Genomic DNA, 25,411 nt, shown 5'->3' with positions numbered 1-25,411 from the left:
TTATGCTGTTCCTTAAAAAGCATTTTAAGACTACATGCTTGTACAGTTGGCCTAGGCTAGGTCTGTTCTTGTCAACACTGAAACAGAGAGAAGAGCTCTTCTGAAGACCAACTGGGTTTCCAGGGAAGCCACCTGTGAGATTTGTACTAACTTGTTCATTCGCTGCTGGGCACATGCAGTGATGGGCATACAGACCTGTCACCACTGTTTCTGTACTGCTTACGACATTTCCCATCGTTGCCCGTTTTCTGTGCAGCACTGCTGTGCCTACTGCAGAGAGCTTATTCTGCCTCTGGGTTGTAATTGTCCAGGACAATCAGACTCTAGGAGGGCATCTTCTTCTGAATGTGTACTGAAATCAACTACCTGCCCATCCTTTTGTGCTTCCAAGCATAGTCAGCCTGCTCTGACAGAGCAGCCAGAGATCCAGAAATAAATGGTTTGGGATGGATCCTATTTTCTGCTGGCCAATACCTTTAAAAGGAAAATATTTCTGAATATTGGTGGTGCCAAGGTATTGGTGGCACCTGTTACACAGGAATATTTCTACTTAAAGCACTAACTATTCTAATGCCTCTTTCTCCAGCTGGGTGTCCATGGATATGCCTTTCTCAACACCAACAATGGCTACATCCTTTCACACCCAGACCTCCGTCCTTTGGTATGTATTAGAGAATTTGAGTAACTTTGCTTACTTGGAAACAGTGCCTTTCAGGGATTTCTCGCATTTTGTTGAGCTGTGAAGGTTATCAGGCCCTGATATATAGGCACCCAGGAGCGTGAGGGCCAGATAAATTAATTCAATATGCATACATAGATACAGAGATATATAGATACATATGTATGAAGTGTAAGGCACCCTGCCTGTCCTCCATAAAAGTGCATGTGAGGGCTGTATCTGTGTGCACTTGCTATACACGTATCTGCATCCACTCAAGGTTTGGCTACTGAGCTGAAGAAAAACCTCCTCTCACTCGAGCATATCTCCTTGTCGAGGGTTAGGATTGCGGGGTGACAATCAAACCCTGGCAGATGTATTGTTAACCTCCTCTCCCCCCCACTTCCCCCTTTTGCCCCTCCCTCTCCCCCCTTCCCACTCAGGACAGGCGATCGGGAGGGAAAGAAGGACAGAGAGAGAAGAGTTGGAAAAGTTAAAGATGTTTTACTAATGCTACTGATAAGAATAGAGAAAATAATACAAAATATACAAAACCAATCTTGTAAGTCTCAGCAACTGCAGAGCCAGCACCCAAAGTCCTGGATTAGACTCTGTAGCCAATCGGAGCTGGATTCAGTCTCTCACTAGGCCTCAGTTCGCAGGGACGACCAGCAAGGTCCTCTCCTAATGTCAGCCATGAGGAAAAAAGGGAAAAGGCAAAAGGAAAAAGGGACGAGATCCTCGTGATCTCCCACTTTTATATGAAGTATTCACGTGAATGGAATGTTATACACCGTTGGTCAGTTTCTCGGTCATCAGTTTCTCGTTGCCCCTCTCGCGAGATGTCCATCCGTGCTTATCAATAAGTTTGCATTCCATTGCTAGGTTTAACCAAAACATGTGTCGGGTTCTCCAGGAAAATGCAGCTAATATGAAGGCTTTAGCTGACAGGCAAAAATTCGCTAAAAGAGAAACTTGTTTTTAACAAAACCAGGACATTCCACCCCTTATAATATGACATTCACTGAATACTTAAACCTTATCAATACAATCTATCAATACAATCTAATTAATCACTACTACTATATATATATATACATATGTACATATATACACAGGAGTAATTAATCAGTGGACCATCCTTTGAAAAGTTCATGAAGTTCATTTTGTCACAACAGTCTCCCAGGGCAGGGAAAATGGTCCAAGTGCATCTCATGACCACTGTTTGTGGGTTAAGGACACCAACTTCGAAGAAGGTGTCGGGCGCCACTCGAAGAAGCTAGCTCTAGTTTCATCACCATTGTCTTGATCTGAAAGACACTTATTAAACATTGTTAGTGCGGCAATTCACATCATACAGTTCAGCATTGCGTATTTTCACCTAAAATCAAATCCCCTTGAGGTACACACCGAACTTCTCCATCCTTAAGCATCACCCACCAGGTGCTGCCAGGTCCCTGGGCAAAAACAATCCCACGAATGGGCTTGCCTTTGCCTGAGGCAGGAGTAACCCAGACTGCCTTTCCTAAGATATTTTTCATGTGTACTACAGGGACTTTATCTCCTTCTACAGTCCGTAGAATTTCTGATTGGGCAGGCCCGGCTCGATTGGTTGATCCCCTGGTGTTGACCAACCAAGTGGCTTTTGCTAAATGTGAATCCCAGTTTTTAAAGGTTCCACCACCAAGTGCCTTTAGTGTAGTTTTTAACAAACCATTGTACCTTTCAATTTTCCCAGAGGCTGGTGCATGATATGGAATATGATATACCCACTCAATACCATGTTCTTTGGCCCAATTGTCTATAATACTGTTTTTGAAATGAGTACCATTGTCTGATTCAATTCTTTCTGGCGTACCGTGCCGCCAGAGGACTTGCTTCTCAAGGCCCAAGATAGTATTTCGGGCTGTAGCATGAGGTACGGCATATGTTTCCAACCATCCAGTGGTTGCTTCCACCATTGTAAGTACATAACGCTTACCTTGACGTGTTTGTGGAAGTGTAATATAATCAATTTGCCAAGCTTCTCCATACTTATACTTTAACCATCGCCCCCCATACCATACAGGTTTTAACCGTTTTGCTTGTTTGATTTCGGCGCAAGTTTCACATTCATGAATAACCTGTGAAATAGTGTCCATAGTTAAATCCACCCCTCGATCACGAGCCCATTTGTATGTTGCATCTCTACCTTGATGCCCTGAAGCATCATGGGCCCACCGAGCTAGGAAAAGTTCACCTTTATGTTGCCAGTCCAAGTCCACCTCAGCTACTTTGATCTTAGCAGCTTGATCCGCTTGTTGGTTGTTTAGATGTTCCTCGGTGGCTCGACTTTTAGGCACATGAGCATCTACATGACGAACTTTCACAGGCAGGCTCTCTAGCCGAGCAGCAATGTCTTGCCACAGTGTGGCAGCCCAAATGGGTTTACCTCTGCGCTGCCAGTTGCTTTTCTTCCATTGCTGTAGCCACCCCCACAAGGCATTTGCTACCATCCATGAGTCAGTATAGAGATAAAGTATTGGCCACTTCTCTCGTTCAGCAATGTCCAAAGCCAGCTGGATGGCTTTCACTTCTGCAAACTGACTGGATTCACCTTGTCCTTCAGTGGCTTCTGTAACTTGTCGTGTGGGACTCCACACAGCAGCTTTCCACCTTCGATGTTTTCCTACAAGACGACAGGATCCATCTGTGAACAGTGCATACTGCTTATCAGTCTCTGAAAGCGTATTATATGGTGGTGCTTCTTCAGCACGTTTTACTTCCTCCTCATCTGGAGACATCCCAAAATCTTTGCTTTCTGGCCAGTCTGTAATCACTTCTAATATCCCTGGACGGTTGGGACTTCCAATTCGAGCTCGTTGCGTGATCAGTGCAATCCATTTACTCCATGTAACTTCGGTTGCATGATGTGGAGAGGGAACCGTCCCTTTGAACATCCAGCTCAGCACCGGCAGTCGAGGTGCCAGGAGGAGCTGTGCTTCAGTGCCGATCACTTCTGAAGCAGCTCGAACTCCTTCATATGCTGCTAGTATCTCCTTTTCAGTTGGAGTATAGTTGGCCTCAGATCCTTTGTATCCTCGACTCCAAAAACCTAAGGGTCGACCTCGGGTTTCTCCTGGTGCTTTCTGCCAGAGGCTCCAGGTAAGTCCATTATCTCCGGCTGCGGTGTAAAGCACATTTTTAACATCTAGTCCAGTTCGGACTGGTCCAAGGGCCACCGCATGAGTTATCTCACGCTTAATTTGTTCAAAGGCTTGTCGTTGTTCAGGGCCCCACTCAAATTGGTTCTTTTTACGAGCCACTCGATAGAGAGGGCTCACAATGTGGCTGTAGTCAGGAATATGCATTCTCCAAAAACCTACAACGCCCAAGAAAGTCTGTGTCTCCTTCTTATTAGTAGGTGGAGACATTGCTGCAATTTTGTTGATCACATCCATTGGGATCTGACGACGGCCATCTTGCCATTTTATTCCTAAAAACTGGATCTCTCGTGCAGGTCCCTTGACCTTACTTCGTTTTATGGCAAAACCAGCATCCAAAAGAATATGAATTATTCTCTCACCTTTCTCGAAGACTTCTTTCGCTGTGTTGCCCCATACGATGATGTCATCAATATATTGCAAGTGTTCTGGAGCTTCACCTTGCTCCAGCGTGGTCTGGATCAGTCCATGGCAGATGGTAGGACTGTGTTTCCACCCCTGGGGCAAGCGATTCCATGTGTACTGGATGCCCCTCCAGGTGAAAGCAAACTGCGGCCTGCACTCTGCTGCTACAGGAATAGAGAAAAATGCATTAGCAATGTCAATTGTAGCATACCACTTGGCTGCCTTTGACTCCAGTTCAAATTGCAGTTCTAGCATGTCAGGCACAGCAGCACTCAGTGGTGGTGTAACTTCATTCAGGCCACGATAGTCTACAGTTAGTCTCCACTCATCACTAGACTTACGCACTGGCCAGATTGGGCTGTTAAAAGGTGAGCGAGTCTTACTGATCACACCCTGGCTTTCCAACTGACGGATCAGCTTCTGGATAGGAATCAAAGAATCTCGATTGGTGCGATATTGCCGGCGATGCACCGTCGTGGTAGCAGTTGGCACCTGCTGATCGTCAACCCTCAGCAGTCCTACAACAGAAGGGTCATCTGAAAGACCAGGCAAATCAGACAGCTGTTCAATTTTCTCAGTGTCCACAGCTGCTATACCAAATGCCCACCTATACCCTTTTGGGTCCTTAAAATACCCTCTCCTGAGGTAGTCTATACCAAGGATGCATGGAGCATCTGGACCAGTCACAATGGGATGCTTTTGCCAGTTTTTTCCAGTTAGGCTCATTTCAGCCTCTACAACAGTCAGTTCCTGGGATCCCCCAGTCACTCCAACAATATTGATGGATTGCGTTCCTTTATAATTAGAAGGAATTATTGTGCACTGAGCACCAGTGTCCACTAAAGCTTTATACTCCTGGGGTTGTGTTGTACCAGGCCATAATATTTGTACAGTCCAATAGACTCTGTTATCCCTTTCCTCCACCTGGTTGGAGGCAGGGCACCTCTAATTCCTGTTTTGCACAGTCTCTGAGTGTGAATTAGAGGTTCCTTCAAGAGCATCAGAATCTCTTCTGCTCCTTTTGTAAACTGGAGCAGCCACCTTCCTAGGAGTTTTTCCTTTTATCTCACGTACTCGTTCCTGAAGTTCTGAGGTAGGCCTTCCATGCCACTTATTCATGTTTTCTCCCTGCTCATGTAGGAAGAACCACAGTGAACCTCTTTTTGTGGGCTGTCTCTGCCCTCTCTCTCGAGATTGGAAACGCCTTCTCCTAACAGCTGAAACATAGGTTTGTGCAGGTCGTGAACGGTACGAGTCTCCTCTGAGCTCTTTGATTTCTTGCAACAGCTTTTCAAACCGGTCATCAGATTTTTCACACAGTTTCTCCACAGCGGAGACACAAGCCCGTAGAGAACCAGCAAGGCTGTCCTCAAAGTACCGGAGCTGCTCAATCACTTCATTAATTTCTTGTACACCTCTAGCCGACCAGACCATTCCTGCCAATGACTTAGCATATGCAGGTGGTGCACTTTGTACAAATCTGCGCCACATAGATTTTGTACAATTGATTCTATCTGGGTCTGTCCCCTCTTGGCTGTTTGGTCCTAGATAGATGATCTCTCGCACAGCTAATTCTCTCAGGAACTGGATACCTCTCTCCATAGTATTCCATTTCCCTAACTTGGATATACAATCTTCCTTGTAGGGAAATCTGACTTTCATAGCTGCCAGGAGTCGGGTCCAGAGAGTAGCGGCATTAGACTCTCTTGAAATTGCCCTATCAATGGTGGAATCTTTTGACAGAGATCCCAGCTGCCTGGCTTCACCACCTTCTAATTCAATTGTTTCTGCCCCATTGTCCCAGCATCGCAGCAGCCAGGTTAAAATATTCTCGCCTTCACGACGACTAAAGTCTTTTCGCAGATCTCTCAGCTCACCTGGAGAAAAGGACCGAGTGGTGGTCACTTCATCTCCACCCTGTCCTGATGATGATGCCTCTTGGGTTGATGTTGGCCCTGTGCCATCACCTGCTGCACGGGTAGTCTTTCTAGTGACTTTCTTACAACCAGCAACTGATGCTGATATGGGTTCACCATCATCTGATTCATTTCCAGAGTCTGAATGACTGTCACAGTGATTGCTGTGGTTACAGCAGCAACAGTGCCCAGTGTGTGAAGGCGGGGGGGCTGCCTTGTTAGCCTTTGAGGCTGGAGAAGTAACGTTATCTGCAGCGACCTTGGCAGAGGAGCTCTGCGTAGGAGCTGTAGCTTCAGCCTGTGAAGCCGCGGTTGGGGGGGCAGTGGCTGCAGCAGCAGCTTTGGCTGTTTTGCCTTTTCTCGAGCGGCTCGGAGTGCTTTTTGCTAAAGCTTCCGAAGACGCACCGCAAATCTCAGGACTAAGAAGAGACGCAAACCTCCTATTGAACCTCATTTCTCTTAACAGTAACACAAACTGACACACATTCAGCAAACCAGATAACACCATCACAGTTCTATCAAAGCTCCAAGGATATTCAAAGTTCTCTAAAACATTTGCAAACTGTCCCAGCGAAATCACAAAAGTATTGTTAGTCAGCCTTTCTAAAGATTCGCTTGACCAATTAGCAAATATAGAGCCATTCTGCTCTTTAATCTCTCCTGGAGGTTTTTCAAGGTAAAGCAGAAGCGAGTAGAAATTCATTAGCGGCTGCAGTATAATGAAATAAACCAGTGCCATACCACACAGAATCATCATGACCGCTGTCCAGTTTCTTGTTGTTATATAATGAATACTTCGATTCAGAAAGAAACACCAACACAGATATGGGATCAGCGAGCACAATGTAGAAAATAACTGATACAACTTTTGCCATAACATCTTTAAATCAATGTAATTCACTTTGCCTTAATACCACTAAATAATATCCCAAGTAAACAGACACACAAGTATCACAACTCTATGAGTTGGCACCGTGCCAAGAAAATTGAAAGGTACGTCAGAGCAGTAGAAAAGCCAAAAATCTCCAAATTTACCCCTTTCTCTGGCCCCACGTTGGGCGCCAATTATCTGTCGAGGGTTAGGATTGCGGGGTGACAATCAAACCCTGGCAGATGTATTGTTAACCTCCTCTCCCCCCCACTTCCCCCTTTTGCCCCTCCCTCTCCCCCCTTCCCACTCAGGACAGGCGATCGGGAGGGAAAGAAGGACAGAGAGAGAAGAGTTGGAAAAGTTAAAGATGTTTTACTAATGCTACTGATAAGAATAGAGAAAATAATACAAAATATACAAAACCAATCTTGTAAGTCTCAGCAACTGCAGAGCCAGCACCCAAAGTCCTGGATTAGACTCTGTAGCCAATCGGAGCTGGATTCAGTCTCTCACTAGGCCTCAGTTCGCAGGGACGACCAGCAAGGTCCTCTCCTAATGTCAGCCATGAGGAAAAAAGGGAAAAGGCAAAAGGAAAAAGGGACGAGATCCTCGTGATCTCCCACTTTTATATGAAGTATTCACGTGAATGGAATGTTATACACCGTTGGTCAGTTTCTCGGTCATCAGTTTCTCGTTGCCCCTCTCGCGAGATGTCCATCCGTGCTTATCAATAAGTTTGCATTCCATTGCTAGGTTTAACCAAAACATGTGTCGGGTTCTCCAGGAAAATGCAGCTAATATGAAGGCTTTAGCTGACAGGCAAAAATTCGCTAAAAGAGAAACTTGTTTTTAACAAAACCAGGACACTCCTGCAGGAAGATCCATCATGAATAACACCCTAGCAGCTACCCCATGAATAGCTACCTAGCAGCTGTAGTGTTGGGTATTTTGGGAATCTGAGTTTAGCAGGATCCAGCACCACTAATCTTAGTGTGGCAAGTCAGAAACATTTTAGAGACCAGTAGGCTACAAAGACCTTCTGGGACTTGAGGGAGTGGACACAAGGACAAGATTTCTCCTTTGTGGTGCCACCCAGAGCTCCAGACTGCATGTCTGTCTGCAAACACACAGCTGGACCCATTACTCAGATACTCAGGCAGGCAATGATTTTACATTTCATACACATGCCTGTTGGCACAAATCCACCTGCACACAGCTAGAACCACTAGTGTGGTTACTGGCAAGAGACGGTGCCACCACAGGGCTTCACAGCAGCTGTCATCAAAAAGGCACAGGGAGACCCATGAGCATAGGCAGTTACTTCACTAGGTGAAGAGAAGGGACACATAGTGTTGGCAGGATGGGGCAAGGCAAAGCTTTGCAAGGGCATTGCTTTGCCACCTAAAACTGGTCTCTCTTAGTCTGCTTCACACCTACTCCTTCGCCCAGAAGACTGCAGGGAAATGGGCCTCTTGCATCAGTTAGCCCTGAGTGAAAAGACTGCCTTTTTGTCAGTGGAGCCAAAGCCTAATTCCCATCAGAGAAGATCTCCTGCTGGTGTTACAGTGTTAACGGGATTACACTTTCAGTTGTGGGAAAAACCTGATTTCCCGGAGGCAAGGGTACTGTATTGATCTATTTTGAAGAGTATTCTCATAAAGGAGGCTGTAGCCTTTACCTCCAAGTTTATCTGTGTTCCTGCCTGTCCCTTGGTCCTGGATCAGCCTCGCCCACCAGGAGTCTCTCAGCCCCACACTCTCCCTATAAAGAAATACATGGCATGGGACCAAGAAGGTACTTGCATTCAAACACTGCCTTACTAGTCAGAGAAAAAACACCCCTGTTTTTCAAATTACGTATAAATCCTTAAAGGGCTGGTCTAGGAAGTTATCTAGCTGCTTACTTCTTTGTTTGTTTGTTTTTAATAAACACCAGTACAAAGAAGGAAAGAAACTGAAGCCTAAGCCAAACTACAACAGTGTAGACCTCTCAGAAGTGGAATGGGAAGACCAGGACGAAATAGTGAGTATCAGAAAGTGAATTTAGCCTTTTTTGTAGCTGCTCCTTTTTATTACTGTGTGTGCCTGTACAGAAGGGGTGGGAGAGCAGCAGGCAGGATGCACTCCTGTTCATTTCTGTGCTGAACTGGCCCTGACTAAGAGAGGCTGGTGGTCTATAAGCGGACAAAGATGATGCTCCCCTTCAAAGTGTCTGTTATCTTTCCCAGTATGAGTTTTCCTTCTCATGGACCGGGGAGGGAAAGCGCTGGCAGGAGGAAGGAAGCACTTTGGAGGATGTTGCAGGGAGCCGGTCTGTGTGTACATGGCCCAAATGCTGCCATAATACAAAGCCAAGACAGCTTAGGAGTGTGGCAGCATCCCATGATGTTACCCATACATGTAGTACGAGAGAGATTGCTGAAATCACTCAACTAATGAGATCTGCAACAAGGAAAAAAGTGCATTCAAAAAGAGGCTGAAGTTTGCAGTCACTATTAATAATAGACAAAGAGGATAAGATAAAGAACTTAGACACTTGGAAAAAACAAATATTCAGAAACCACATTATTGCACAGGTATGGAGCTGCTGAAAACAATAGCTGACCAGAGAGAAAATATTAGAAAATACCTTTTCTACTGTCTTTTGAGCAAAATTATTAAAAAGTGATAAACAAGAAACAGCATGCACCTCAACAGCTGCACATTGCCACGTTGCACAACTAGGAACCCACATATAATGAGAAGGTAGAGAGGTTCCTCTGTGGCTGGCTTTCTTTTACTCAGAAGAGTTAGGAGAGAAGAGATACTTAAGTTACTAGGTTAAGACCTGAATTTGGAGTAAGATAGAATTAGCTATGGGACACATGCTTCTGGATTACAAGGGAGACTGCTGAGATGAACGGATCTGGTGCTATAGATATCCGCTTAAACAGGTAGGGCAAATGTACTGCCCAGCAAGAGGATCAAAGTAGCTGCTGTCCTTAGTGCAGGACAAGTACAAAGGGCCACACCAAAGGAATATGGGAAGTGGAAGAGCCGCAAATTGAGAAAGGAAACACAACAGGACTGGGCGTGTAAGGTAGAAAGCAAGACTAAAACAAGAGGCTTCACATGCAGTGGAACGACCAAGATGCAGGTTGCCAATGGCTTTGTGTGGGTTTGCTGGTGTCTTCTAGGACCTCTGCTATGGTTGTAGTTTTCTCTCTCACTGGAACCGCTTTTAGAGCTGCTCCTCTTCACCCAGTCTGCTATTCTACAAAAAAAAAAAAAAAAAATCCAGGAAATGAGAGGATTTTTATTTGCTGTTTTATTTGTTTGACCAGCAGGTTCCCTTCTGACCAAATAATATTGATACCTGAATGTAAATAAGATGCTAAGTGTGAGGTGTCTGTCTGTAAAACTATCCAGTAGGGAAAAATGCCAAAAAGAGGCATGAAAAATAGAGCTACCTTGTGTTCCTGTACTGCATCTTCCAGAAGAAAGAAAGGCTGCAGTCCCTGAGGGTACAGAGACATTCAGTGACGTGACCAATATCTGCAGTGTGACTTCAGCAAGTCTAGAGACTCCCAAGATACACCCACTGCAGCAGAAAGCTGCCAACATTTCAACACTCAGATTTGCAGCTATGGTATTAGATCAATGACAGACTGAACATCAGTTGCAGTATAATCTCAGCAACACTGATAAGCAGCAAATTCAGACTGGAAAAATATGCCCAAGTGCTAATGATGTGTATTACAGCCAGCTGCTAAAAAGAAATCGAGAGAAGGGAAGATGGCACTGTCTGGAAAAATACCAACAGTACTAACTACAGCTGGGCAGCAAGGAAGTTTGGGCTTGCTTGGAAAGCAACACAGGGATATTTCCAGTGTGAGGGGAAAAGGAAAGCTTGATGGATTCTCCCCAGCAGTTTAAGAGCTGTCACCCAAACAGATCTTCTTCAGCCTTGACAGAATCACTGAAGAAGAAATTAGCCTGCAAGGATGTTGAACTTGAGTATGAAAATGCCTAGATGTTGTGAAACTCCTCAGGAAAACTGTGTACCTGCAGTGGTGTCACGGTCTGTTCGGCAATGGACTCATGATGATTCTTTTACCTTGATCTCAGAGCACAAAATTAAGGCAACCAAAATACCAAGGAGTTATAATTCAATCAAGCAGTGTTACTTTATTAATTTGCCTGTAAAGTGGCACGCGATAGAGAGAAAGAAAAAGAAACGGGAAAAGTAAAGGTAAAGATGAGAAATGAGGTTGCGTTTATCACCAGTCGAGTTCCAAAGGCATCCCTCTGGTCTCCGGTCCCATGGAGTCCTGCCCGTCCTCCGTTGTGGTTCAGGATCCTCTGGCGAGAAGATCTTCAACGGTGTCCATTCTGGAGTCACCTTTTATGCTTCTTCATCCCCCCGCTTGCTCCCATTGTTTGAGGCCAGTCTCCGCCTTGATTTTGCAACCCAGGCTCATACTGTGCAGGCTCGAAAGATTCATGCTTTCTTTTGCCAACGCTTATGTGTCCGGCATTCAGGGGTCTTTCTCTGGTCCATTGGGTGACCTTAGGACCCTTGGTGAGCTTCTGGGCATGCTCCTTTTTGTTGGCCATTGTTTGAGGGAGCAGGTGAGGGACACGTGTAACTGAGGCTGCAGGTAAGAACACATTCTTCTGGATGGCAGCTATTGTTCCTGGGTTGAAGAGACCCTCATAACAATAGCTTTCAGGAGGCGGGGGCTGGTTTGGCTGGAGAAGCAGGCAAAGTCCACACAACAGCCATTGTTAGCAGGAGCCATCCCATATCAGAGAATCAGTGCAACACAATGCTTCTCCTCGGGCCTCTCTCCAAGTCATTGTCCATGGGTTCTTTTGGTCTCGGCTTTAGTTCTCTAAGTTCTTGATGGCGATGTTCAGGCAAATACTGCTCCATCTTCGGACCGACTCTCACAAGTGGTTGGAAACTACACAAGCAGACAGGGAAAAAGAGTCAGAAGCGCTCACTGTCAGTGACAGGGACAGCACAGACTTCTTGCCATGGAGCAGGAGAGTTTGCTGTTTGGGGTGTTGGGAATGAGTGCTTCAGCACGCACCCGGCAACCCCTCTGTCCAGGCTCCGCTGCCTCAAAAGAACTGAGCATGATGGTGGCTCCCAGACACCAGGGCTGTAATTGACTTCTCAGCACCAGAAAAGCTATTGAGGAAGAAGCAGCAAGCCTGGATTGTGGCACCAATCTACAGCCACTGCCACCTGGGGGCTGGGCACAGGACAAGTAGTGTGTCTGCAGACTAGCTGGAGCTAAGGAGTTCCAAAGAGATCTCAGATATCCACTAATTAACTTCTCTGCTGTCTTATTGAGGCAACAAAAGATGCCTGACATTCAAGAAGAAAATATGGATGAAATAACAATATCTGAACTAGACCCAGAACCCATAGAAAATGTTGCAGGCTGTCAGACTAGAATAGAGAATATGCTGTGGCTCTGGCAGGCGATCAAATGCTCCTAGCCAGAAAGGAGTAATAGTACCAGTCAGTGTTTTGATTTCCAAGACGTAGGCCTTGGGAAACACAAGCTTTATATTCTAGGTCTGTAAATAATCCACATCAAACAGCCGTAATAAATAGAATTGTGGCCTTGTAAAGCAAATGCGGTTGAGATTGGCCAGCACCTGAATGGAGGCCTGTCTCTGGAAGTAAGGAAGCAATTTGTGTGAATGAATAAGCTACTTCCCACCTTTTTTTTTTTTTTCTATGCAGGCTGAAGCAATAGGTCGATACACTCTGGCAGGCTGGACGTAAAGTTAAAGCCTCTGCACTTGTGCAAAAATTCCCTGTCTCTGTCTTGGAAGGGACTGGGAGTCACTGTGAAAATTACATTTTGCCTTTGGAACCTGGGTTGAATAAAGTGGTCTTCTCACTGTATACTCTTGCCAGTGTTGCTTTGCTGTGCTAAACAGCTGGTTTGCTGTACCTCAGAAGTGGTGCTGAATACAGCCTATAATTTATAAATCAGTTTTAAAAATGTTTAAGATCTTTGGAATCAGTCTGGGGGAGTTAGTGCGTTTCTCAGGTGTCCCCCCTTCCAGGCTCTAAAAGCATGGTGTTAATGACTTCCTGTCTGCCAAAAGGTGAAGTCTGAAACTTGGACTGGCAATTTCATAGCTTCCAGATCCTTTCCTTTCACTAAAAAGACATATCAACAAGCTTTCAGCATAAGTCATTATTTTTCTGTCACTTATCAACCTGACTGAACAAGCATCCTGACCACTGAGAACAGGTTTTCAGTTTAAAAGAAGCAAGAAAGAGAGGGGGGAACCTGCAATCACTCTTTTCTGCCAGCCCCTGTACATTAAGGACAAGTGGCTCTATTAGTTCCTGGAATGCCTGGAGACACTAATACTAATCTTCTTAACCTCTGCAGCTGAGAACTGCCATGATCAATGGGGAAACAGGCTACCTCTCTATGGATGTGAAGGTCCCTGTGGATAAAGGGGTAAGAAATTATCCTTCTGTTCAGATCACAGGAGGGAGAGGATGGGAAATGAATGCTGTAGAGCCACAAAGGATGTGGTTTTGATGCTCAGCATTTCTGAGTGTGAGGACTTTATTGTTTCACCACATACAAAACACATGTGCTAAAGACATAAAATAGAGCATCTTCAGAAGTGCCCTTTATACCTACTGATATTTTACTCTTACAAAGCTATTGGAAAGGCCTCATAGCTCCCTACATTGTCCAGGCCAAGCCAAAACCCATGTTGTTTGCTGTTTATAGGGCTGTGAAATGAAACTGAGATCTTCAAGAGTTTATGCTGAGCTGATCTAGACAGAAAGAGGTTTGAAGACTATTTTGCAATTTTCTTTCCCTACCCAAAAGCACTTACAAAAGCTTTGTCCCTCACTGTCAGAATATGATTTCCTTCATCCAGATCCAGGATTAAATTTCTATGCAAATATTTACAAATGTCTTATGAAAAATTCTAGTGAAATGGAGACTTTAGAACATTCCCTACCAACTCTAATGTAGGGTAATACATCTTCCCTTGGAATCAGTGCAAAATTGTCATGTACATTTATGTTCACTGGTACTTTTTCATTCAGGTTTATTTAACTCTCGTAAAGGTTTTGGCTTTCATCATTTCCTGTTAGGAAGTATTCCAGAGTCCTGCAAGTTACACTGCCCAGAAGTCTTCCATATTTCAGGAAAATTTTCCATCTTCCATAGAAAGCATTTTTTTTCAGTAACCAGGCTATATGAACTGCTCCCATGCTAAGCCACACTCAACACCAATTCCAACAAACCAACTGCTCACAACCACTGCTGAAATGATGCCATTTCCTCATGAAGACACCCCTCTGTTTCCTCTGAATGGTTGTACTGCAAGATGTTGTAACCAAGTTATCTTTATTCCGGATGTTTGCAACTACCAGTCAATGGCTTTGCCCTTCCTCTCCCGGGCATTGCCAACATCTGCATTTGAAATACTTGCACGTTTTTCAGTCCAAGCAGGTCAGCAACTATTTTTCTTCCCTTTGTCTCCTGTACCATTTCTGGTACAGAAATACCAAAGCTTCAGTGAATTATTTGAGTGCTGTTTCCCTGTTACTCTGTAGAGAGCATCTGTTCTCTGCAGCAGGGTATTTCTGAACAGGGAGCCCCAAATCTCCTTCCCACTGTCCCTTCAACTTTCTCTTCATCCCACAACTGCACTGGAATGGCTGTCTTGGTTTCGATGTTTCTTAGCTATTTTTACCAGTTGCCATTTTCCTACATGAATCCCATTACTTCTTTTGTCCAGTCTTTCTAATTTTTAGGGCTGTAGGGACTTTTTCTCTGTAAGCAGAGAAATACTGTTTTATTTTGTCTTTACTGATCACTGTACATCAGGGCTCCTAAGATAGAGTCTGTCTGTCTCTCTCACTAGATCTTTTTCCCTCCATGCCCTGTTGTTTATAGTTTCTTTAGATTACAGTACTGCAGCTGATTCTCGCTCCACATCTTATTTAAGCCCATTTTAACTGACTCTTTAGAATAAAATTTCCTGAGAAGCTGTTTTAAGTGTTTTATATAAATCCAGATACATTATATGCCCTTTATTCTCTTCATCCATTATCTTTGTTATTCTGTCAGAAAAGCAATCAGGATTTTCCAGCAAGATCTACTCTTTGTAAGTCTAGATTGCTTATTTCTGTAGCTTAACCTCTTTCTCTGTCTCTGTACACCCTCAATAACATTTCTTCTGAGTCATCCAAAGATCCCTCTTTAGTTCTGTATTTTAGACACATCCTTATGCTCTCTTACCCAGGGAAAAAATGATAACAAAAAGTAGCCTTGGTAAAAGATATCACCTGTGTTATTCTGCAAGTGTTACGAAGGATAATAGTAGACTGAAGCTGAGAATGTGACAGTCTCACTTTTATCAGAATACCCACAGAGCAGGGACCAGAAGTGAAACTTAGCAAATCCCACTTGTACTCTGCTAAATGGTGAAGCAGAGCAGTGGTTAAAACAAAGGAAGTGCTGACAGAGCCTTGAAACAAAGAGAATGAGGCAGTCAGGTGGCAGAGAAAAGGGCTGAGTGAAGGGGACAGCAATTATTCTGTCAGCCACAAACATTGATTCCCCAGGTTGATCTCAGGAGGGCATTGAGAGTAGAGTGAGATAGAAAGGGAAAAATAAGGACCAAAGACAAGGGGCGGTTGTTAGAGATATCTGATGGCAGAAATGCCTTTGGTTGCAGCCAGGGTACAAATGGGTTGTGGCCGTGAAAGCAAAAGAGCAAGGATGTGGGTAGGAGCTGTGGCAAACCACTGATAATGGTACTAGCCAGGAGTGACAGTCTAGTGCAGCGACAATACCAAAACTGGAAATACACGTGTTCTCAGGCCACAGGTGCTGGTAGTCCGCCATCCTACCCTGCACCAAAAGTGCTCATGGTCTTGTCTTCTCTCTTGCTCTGTGGCACAGTCCTGCCTGATCTTCCTCAGCCCTGCTTGGCTCCAGAGTGCCTCTGCTTCTCTCCCTTCCCACAGACGAGTGGTGATACCTCCAGCTGTCTTCAGGAGGGCTGGCCACCCAACACCTCCCTCTGTCCAGAAGGAGATTTGGTCTCCCTCCCACTAGCCACCAATGCTGAGTGGCTGCATGTACAGAAGAGGGGCAGGTCAGGGGAGCAAAGGAGAAGCAGAAGAAGCCCTGCTGAAGGAAAGGGTCTCAGAGTAGTGGCACTAATTTCTACTGCATCCTTTCCCTCAGGGGCAGGCCTACAACCCCTGGTCTTCTCCTTCCCCATGCCTCAACCTCTCCACCATTAGATCAGACTGGCAAGGAGAGGGAGGCTTAATACCTCTTGTATCTTTCCCACAGCCACCGAAACATCACCAATGCCATGCTCCTTGGGGGGTATCACAGCACTTTGGGAATATCTTATCCCAGCAAAAGACCCTATTGACCAGTAGTACGTGATCGCCATGCATGGAGAGAGATGGAAGAGTTGAGCCGCCTGCCATCTCCTCACTAATAACCCCCATCAGCCCATCTGCTGTGTGCACAAACTTGGGGCACACTGTGGAGCTGGCGCAGGTTCACCCTTTGTGCCTCGCTCCACTTTCACCGCTGCACAGCTCCAGCAGTTTACAGCAGGCATGGCTTTCCCTGGGGAACACTGAGTTTTCTGTGTTCACTCCCTGTCTCCCACACACATCCTCTCACCTCATTTTCAGACTAAAGCTGGGATTTTAAACATATTAGGGTTCATATACTGGCATAAAGGTTGGATAGAAATTTTCCAAAAACTTTTCTCCTTTGGAAAAGTGTTCCACTGAAATCAACACTTTCCTACAGGAAAAGCCCAATCTGGCAAACAGTTGAAGTTCTGAAGCAGCTTTCAATAATCTGAAATGTCTTCAGTGGAAATGTTAGTCTGAAAAAAATGTTTTCATGTGAATCAAAACAGCTTGGATTTGAATCAGCACTTTTTTTCAGTTTGAAAACTTTTTTTTTTTCCTCTCACTGATGTTTTTTAACAAATTGGAATATGTCACTGTTTTGTCCCGGTTTGGTATGAAAGCAAATGTCAGGAATCTCAGCATTTCCCACAGGAGTGGGGATATTTGGCCCCAGCTGCCCACCCACGCAGTGGGTAGGTTTGCCATCCTGCCTCTCCTCCGATTCCCACCTCTCCTTCCTACCTGCCACACTGAACCCCATTCTCTTGCTCAGGATGATGATGATGTGCAAAGCCATCAAGGTTGCTCTGTATAGCAAAAGACCAGCAGGGCCCCAGCATGTTGGCTCAGAGGGTGCAAGAGTGGGACAGTGGCTTCCCCCCACCCCTCTCCACAGCCTGTGCAGGAGCCCTAGAGCAAAGAAAGGCTTGACTGAAGCTCTAGATGGAAAGACAGAGTGGCTGCCTGGATCCTGAAAGTCATAGGTTGCTGAATATGCTGAACACTGCACATTCATCCCTGCCTCCAGCCAGCCCTAGCAGGGTGTGAAGTGCTGGTAATGATCCGTTGCTTTTGCTTAGCCTTGGGGACGTATATCCCGGGTCCCCATCATCGCTATGCTTTGGTCTGTCAGATGTTCTCTCACTTTCTTATTCACGTTCTTATTCCAGAAACGAGTTCTCTTCCTCACCAATGATTATTTCTTCACGGACATCAGTGGCACACCCTTCAGGTGAGCAAAGACTTACGTGACACCAAAGCAGTGTATCAGGAGTCTGCCACCAGGGACAGCAAATCGGTCCCTTTTCTTCATAAAGGTGGCTATGACTCAGAAGTATAGCAGTACGAATAACTGTTTTCTTTGTTTCTTTGAACATTAAAATACTGTTTGGGGTCAACTCAAAAGGAATATTATGATTTACCTGAAGTTCCAAGTCCAAAATCTGTACCTTAGGTGAAGCATGTTGTTTCATTTCACAGAAATGAGACATCTTCAATTTGGGGTTCTACTGAATATGTTTTATGTTCTGGTGTATGGCTCTAAACAAAACCTTGTTATAAACTGAAAATTATAAAACATCACATGAGAAAGCAAGCAAAATTTTTTGTGTGTTTTTTCTTAGCTGAAGTGGTTTGAAATTGGCACAGATTTGAGAAATGTTATTTTTGACTTGAACCTACAACATTGCCCAAAAATATTGTCACCAAAAATGCCTCATAGCTCTACGGACAGGTTCCTTAGCCTCTTGTGCTAAAATTGGATCTCACTTAATCCTCTTTTGATGATGTTCTTTTCTTTAATAGCTGTGGAGGGAGTTAATGTCTTTAAGGGTTGTAATTGCAAGGAATGCAGTGTCATGTTTAGGGATTACACTTCTCCTTGCTGACGAGCCCTCTGTTTTCCCTCCTTCCTGCAGCCTGGGTGTTGTGCTGTCCAGGGGACACGGGGAGTACATTCTGCTGGGGAACACTTCAGTGGAAGAAGGTAGGTTAATATGAAACAGCCACGCTGTCCCAAGTGACTTGGAATCTACTCTGCACTTTGCTGCTTCACTTCATCATCACAGCCTGTATCTGCCTGTCTGCTACCTACCTGAATACTCTGCGTATTATCTGGTTTCAGGTTTGCACGACTTGCTCCAGCCAGACTTGTCCTTAGCAAATGAATGGTAAGTGGAAGAAATCCTGTCTATGACACAGGACTTTGTCATGAGATTTTGGCAAAACTCCCAGCAATTTGGCTTGACTTCACCACCTTCTGTGGCCTAGAGGAAAAAAAAAAAAGTTGTTCAGGGGCTGTACTTGCAAAGACCTGATTGTTTCCAGGCATTTCAGTTCCAGCTCTTCCTTCGGAAGATCTCACCTAGGCCTGGCACAACCCTCTGCTAGGAAACATCTCCTGAGAGTTATCCTCAGTCTTCTGTACTCAAACTCATTTTGTTCCTCCTCATGTTGCTCAGAATTGTGCTACAAAACCTACAGTATGTCAGACCTGTCAGGAAATTTCATTTCAAGCTTAGTGAGAGATTGAAATGCTTTTTTAAATCCTAGCTTATTTTCGGTTGGCATTCTCTGAACTGAGACTAGACCTAATTTCTAAGGAACATGGAGGTGATTTATAACCTCTGGTCCAATAGCAAACATAATTTATGGTTTTGCTTGGTTTGGATATGAAACAGGGTGAAGCATGGCACTTTCCATTTATTGCTGTGAGGTTTGGGATTTTCATGAACCCAACATTCAGTTACACTCAGGCACATGAACCCAGCTTGTATCAGTGCCAAAATAACTATATTCAAGAAGCCACGCAGCCCTTCACACCTCTCATTACACTGTCAAGTTTCACAGGCAGCGCATTTGAGACACAAGCAGTGACTTCTCCTTCTTCCACTCCTAACTTGGGGTGTCAGCTTACCACACTTTACATATTCATTTCTCTTAGACATCTCTCATAAATCATTTCTTTCAGCTCCTTTACGAGTTGTAATTCTCTCTTATAACCCCTTCCTCTCTGTTGTCCTGACAATGAAGCGGTCAAACTTGGAAGCAGGATTAGAAGACTAGTTTCCTTTATAACACATTTGTAATACATTCTCCCACTTATCCCCAAACTGAGTCCTGAGGCTCCCGCAGCTGTATCCCTTTGGCTTTTGTTGCCACCATGTCATACTGCAATCTCATTCCTCATTTTATTTATCTGTTCTCGATCCAGTTTTACTCACATTCCATGTGACCGTACGCTTTTCAGGTTTCTACATCACATTGTTATTATTTATACAGACACGGGTACACATCTTAAACAACATGTCATACAAATGACTGCTGGAAGGGTTTGGGACTGCTACATTGTGTTGTGAGCTTATGTTGGAGAACGCAACAGCAGCCCCATTAAGTGCAGCAGTCAGACTAATTGGTGTTTGGTTTATTGGTAGGGTTTGACTTATAGCCAAATTGTTAGATTTTGAGTGGGTACAACATGCAGCAGCAGCAAAATCTTTGCAGCCCAAGCTTTCTCAATGAATTTGTTTGCAGTTATTATTTCCCAGAAGCCATTTGCTTGATTGTGGTTTTTTTTTTTCTTTGCCCCTGTGGGCTTCTTCTCCCCTCCCCACCAGGATTTACTGCATCACCGACATTGATCCGGACCATCGGAAGCTCAGCCAGCTGGAGGCTGTGATCCGTTTCCTCACCGGAGAGGAACCTGACCTGGAATGTGAGTCCCAGGCACCAAAAGGGCCTTGCTGGGGTTTTCCTGTACCCATCACGGGGGAGAGGGGACAGTGACAAATTGGTTGGTGTCAGACTGAGCTCCTGTGGCACCTGCTCACACAGGCAAGACTAAACTCAAGCCCAGATTAATTCACATGTGGAAATGAGCTGAGGTTCCACTTTCTTGTCGCCATCAGAGGATTTTTTTTTTTTGCATTTCAAAGCTGTCACATAACTCAGCCGTATTGAAGGTCTCAGCACAGGAAATACTGAAAGGTGAAAGGCTTGAAAGGAGCTTGGTGGGGGCTGCACACCACATTTAAGACAGGCTGACCTGCTGGGCTAGAGGGAGTGATGGCAGGAGGAGTCAAGAAAGCTGCTGTGACTACTCTGTGCTCCACAGGGCCCCAGCCAACATCCTCTGAGGGCTGCATGGTGTCATCCAGTCAGATGGGTTCTTCAGAACAAGGACTGTTAATTCTGTTTTCCAAACACAACTGGTAACTGGTTTGGGGGAAAAATTGATATAGAATTATTCTCTTTCCTGCTTCCCCTCCTGCTCATCCCTTTCACCACGTCCCATTCTCCAAGCCACGTGTAGCCACACAAGCAGCTGATATAGCACCACTACAGAGTGGGATCTCTGTCAGGGAACAGAGGTGGGCAGCTCTGCATGGGAACTCCCTATAGCAATTTAGCTTTAAGATGTCCTTCAGCCCCTTCACTCTCTATGGCATCAGATCCCTTAGTTGTGCCAAGTACAAGCTTTTGCAAGTAATGCTCCAGCCAAGAGGCACAAACATTTCACATGAAGAGGGATATCTCTTACAACTAAACCCAAATGTAATCCAATAATTGTTTATCTCTTGCACAGTGTAAGCAGACCCCTCCTGGCTGTCTTTGGAGGAGGTTGAAAAGAGAAGATGTATGAGTTGAAGAGGCCAGGGTGGAGGAGGAAAGTTCCAGGAGAGCTGACTATGAGAAACATGTAGATTAGGAAGTGCTGTGGAGGAAAAAGAAATAGGATTTGGGATACATCCTAGACACATGGGGCCTGGGGAGGGAAAGATCTGCTGGTGAACTCTGGTTTTGAGGTCTAAATGACAGCAAGGATGGAGAAATGGATCCTGACAAAGAAAGGAGAATGAAAGTTGGGAGAACTTGGGAGAAAATATTAGAGGAGACCTGGGACCTCAGCCCAGTAAGTGGAGGCAGAAACACTGAAATGGGGCAGGTGGGTGGCTCCATCTCAAACAGCACTAAAAGGAGTGTATCTGCAATACAGTGGCCATAACACTCTCACAGCATGAAATTAATGCAGGCAGGGTAAAACAGAAATGAAGCAGGTCAAATAAATGGGATCTTAGAACATGCTATTTAGTACATGGCATATCTGAACCTTCCTAACACCTCTCATCCCAGTCCAGGCTGGACTAGACTGGTAGCGTAGACTGGCTTGAGGATCTGAGGGGAACCAGGACAGGGCAGTGTTTTGTGAGATTTACAGGAATAACAGAGGGGTAACAGAGAAGTCAATGAACACAAGGACATAGTAGAAGCCATGAAGAAGTCACTAGGGACTTTGAAGAAGCTTCTTGAGTGGAATGGAGTGTCTGGTGCCCTTCTACAGGGCATCTAGAAGAAAGGTCAAAGCAGGGATTTGAGGCAATGGTTGTGGACAGCCTGTTCAATCAAGAAGGTCAGAGTGAAGGCCTGATGAATAATTTCATTTGAAGCCAACACTCTGAAACCCAAACCCCCTCCCCTGAATTTGCAGGGGTACCAGTCTAACAATCTTAGCAGTAACATCTGTTCTTGTGCTCTCTGCCATCGAGGGTGGCAGATCCTATGCTCAGGCCTGAAAGGGGACGCCTCTTTTTGTGCTGTGTTGCTTCACTGCCCTGGGTCAGCCAGATGCTCCATAATAAGGAACTCCCTAAGACATTTAGGGAAGGACATGTCTTTCTCTCCTGATTCTTGTTCTCTCTTCTTCTTAGGTGATGAGGAGTTGGTCCAGGAAGTGTTGTTTGATGCAGTGGTCACTGCACCCATGGAGGCCTACTGGACAACACTAGCTCTCAATATGTCCACGTAAGTGTATGAGAAACAAATAGGAGTAAAACACCACTGAAGATGCATTTCCAGATGCTATGGGCTTATGCAGTGCCTGAAACAGTCACAGATGCTTGCATAGCATATAAGAAACTTCAGAAATAGTTTAAAGAGCTGGTAGAAGTAGCTCAATAACTTTAGAAATAACTCAAAAATGTCTCTTAGGAGTGGACTCCAGTAAGTTGGGCCTTCTCAGAGGAGCCTTTAGTTTGATGAATTTGTCTGAATATCACTGCAGGACAGCAGCGAACCAGGTGTGTCACTGCAAGGGGTGTTCAGCACCAGTTCTTTGCAGCACCTAACTCAGATGCACTGCATGAGTTTGGTGTCTCAGGGCACCCTTACTGGCAGCAAAGAGAAGGGAGTTTTATCTTGTCTCTGTTGGTGATGCTTTCACATTGAGCCTCAGGAAGGGAGTGGACAGGCTGGCTTCAGTAAACAACTTCCTACTTTCTAATTACCAGTGAGGCACGTATTGCTCGTAGTATCTGGTATCACGTCACAAGATCTACTTTCAGCAGATAACACGCTACTTAGATGTATGGCCACGGGACTCCTGCCCACATTTTGGTTACCAGCACCCCCGCCACTAACAGAACGTGAGCCAGCAGCAATCGTGCTAGAACACCCAACTATCAGCACATCTTTAAACAGCTACGCCAATCAACTCCACTCTTGCTTTAAGGCCACCATGCTGTAGCCAGCTCTCCACCATGGGGCTGTCACATCTGTGCCCTTGATGCCTCCAGCAACAGGAGTCCAAATCAATTTACTGCTTCAGAGTGAGTCTGCTACCCTGCCCACCCTGCACATGTCTGAGACAGTCCTTCTCTCTCTGCTGTCCCTCTCCTTCACTTGAGCTCCATGCAGGCAGCCTGGAGCAGGGCTAGCAGGAGGAGAAGAGCTTATGGCCTAGCTACAAGAGAGCCAAATGGGCAAACCTTAAAGATGTGAATCTAGGTACAAGTCTAAGCCTGACAATTCTTAGCCAGTAACAATCTGTTGCTGTTAGCAGGTAGGAGCCAGTGTTTCTCCTGGTGTAAATGGGTTATACTGCAAATGAACTTGGGACCACACCTCCAGTTGTGGCTACTGGTTTGAAAGGTCTTCACCCTGGGGCAGGGAGGTGGCTGCTGCTCTGAGAACCATTTGCTTCTGCTTGTGTGTTTCTGTTCCACAGGGAGACTGAGTCAGGTGTCGAGGTGGCATTTCTGGGCACTCGGGCTGGACTTATGAGGAGTGCCCTATATGTTGGATCTGAGAAAATTTCCAACAGGTAAGTCCCTAAACTGCATTAAGGGGTTTCTCTCAATAACTCTGAAAAGGAAGCAAGAAATCACCACCAGCCTTAGAAATGTATTTGTGAAAACAGAAACAGAAAGGAAGGGAGCAACATGATAGTATTAGTGTCGATTTGCAGAGCCAGGGTAAGGGTCCTTTGTCTTGCTCTTGTCCTTTTGAGTTTTTCTTAAAACACTGTCCCAAAGTGCATTCATTCCAATGAAAACCTCCAATCATTCCCTTACTTCTGTCAGCTAACAGAGAAAATGTCCACAGTTACCATATATCCCCAGGACCATTTTGCAGTGCAGAGGCTCTGCTCTCCAGTGCCCCAGTGACATTCCAGCTTGGCTAGGTTTGATATTTCTGTCTCAACTCCTTTTCCAGATTTGTTCTGTTCTACCTCTTACATAGACCACATCACAGTAGTATCCCAGTGCCTTCCAGTGAGGCATTAAGTGATGTGACTGACATCTGTCATATATGATTCATCCTCTTGTCCTCTCCCTTAAGGCAAATGTGTGTGTTCAGTGGAGGGTTTTGACATGGAAAGGGTATAGTTTGCATTTCTGTTGCTTTTTGAATATGCAGGCTGGTGCATGCTGCTGTAAGAAAGGACAGGTCACAGAGGCCCGCCAGCAGATGGAACAGAAGGGGACAGTGTTGGTGGTGGTCCTTAGCTTCTTGGCAGCTGTTTCACAGTCTCTGAGCTCCCCAAACACGAGTCATACATTCAAGCCAGAGAGCTCTGCTGTGCCTGAAAGGTGACATGTTTTTGAGGCAATTTGGATTAAAGTCAGAGTAGTCAGGTTCAGGCAACATGGAAGAAAATAATGTGTGCTGCAGGAAGCCAAAATGATGATTCCCTCTCCCCCACTGCTCATCAGGAGCATCGTTCAGTGCTTTTAAGCAGCCGCAGTCACCACACTGCAGTGACAGACCCCTTGCGTGTCACACGAGAGGCGTTTCTGGAACCCCCTGAAAGGAAGGAACAGTATAAATGAGTAATTGTCATTACGTCAAAGTATATAGCAAAACAACTGCCTGAAAGCAAAGTGGATTTGCGAAGCAAGACAGCAGGGACCCCCAGGGAAGCCGGTGACCTGGTTTTCACGAGGTGTCCCCTGAGCACCAACTGTGCATCTTGCCTTCTCCTGGGGCCTCATCCTCCTGCCCTCAGGAGCACCTGTTTCCTCAAGTACTTTAGTCCCTGCATCTCCAGTTCTCTATTTAGCCACACCAGCATCATCTTCGGTTTGGGATGTGTTTTGGGGTTTTTGTTTCTTTGTTTGGGTTTTGTTGTTGGGTTCTGTTTCCTTTTGTAGGAGACTAATACCCTTTTCTCACCTGCTTCCCGTTCTCCCACGACCACTAACAGCCTTCGACTGGCCACACGCCAGCTTGGCTTCCCTCGCCCACCCGCTCGCACCCACCGTGCCCGGCCCTGCCCCTTGCCCCTCACGGCGCAACCTGCCCGGCCTCCGGCGGACCTGGCAGACATCTTCCCTCCCGCCGTCCCCAGGCACAAGTTCCCCGCTGGCCCGGCCGCCAGCGGGACCCTCGCCCGCCCTTGGGTCCGGCGGCGGCGGCGCGGAGGGCCTCGGCCGGGGCAACAGCGGCACCTGGCGGGCAGAGGAGCGGCCGCGTCGGCCCCGGGGCGGCGGGGAGCGGGGCGGGGGCGCCGCCGGGAAGTGGCGGCGGGGAGCGGGTGGGGTCCGTCCTGACCCGCCCGGCTGGCGGTGGGACCGCTGAGCCCGGGCGGTGTCCGTGTTTCGGCGGCGAAGGAGGCTTCACACCCCCCCGCCCCCTCCCAAAGTTCCCGGGG

The 25,411-nt window shown here is 45.9% G+C and overlaps 1 protein-coding gene across 1 annotated transcript in view; it reads left to right on the top strand.

Annotated features, from left to right (window-relative positions):
• CACNA2D4 (calcium voltage-gated channel auxiliary subunit alpha2delta 4) overlaps nucleotides 1-25,411 on the top strand; it is a 141,073-nt gene that overhangs the window by 40,688 nt on the left and 74,974 nt on the right. The window contains exons 16-24 of the mRNA XM_071817636.1: nucleotides 587-661; nucleotides 8,989-9,075; nucleotides 13,457-13,528; nucleotides 17,655-17,716; nucleotides 18,402-18,469; nucleotides 18,608-18,653; nucleotides 20,100-20,197; nucleotides 22,191-22,284; nucleotides 23,486-23,581. Coding sequence (XP_071673737.1) covers nucleotides 587-661; nucleotides 8,989-9,075; nucleotides 13,457-13,528; nucleotides 17,655-17,716; nucleotides 18,402-18,469; nucleotides 18,608-18,653; nucleotides 20,100-20,197; nucleotides 22,191-22,284; nucleotides 23,486-23,581 — 698 coding nt within the window. The remainder of the gene's footprint in view (nucleotides 1-586; nucleotides 662-8,988; nucleotides 9,076-13,456; nucleotides 13,529-17,654; nucleotides 17,717-18,401; nucleotides 18,470-18,607; nucleotides 18,654-20,099; nucleotides 20,198-22,190; nucleotides 22,285-23,485; nucleotides 23,582-25,411) is intronic.

The sequence above is a fragment of the Patagioenas fasciata genome, chromosome 1 (genome assembly GCF_037038585.1).
Source record: "Patagioenas fasciata isolate bPatFas1 chromosome 1, bPatFas1.hap1, whole genome shotgun sequence".
NCBI classification, from domain to species: Eukaryota; Metazoa; Chordata; class Aves; order Columbiformes; family Columbidae; genus Patagioenas; species Patagioenas fasciata.
The sequence above is the reverse complement of the archived record's forward strand: the minus strand, read 5'-3'. Positions and strand labels throughout refer to the sequence as shown.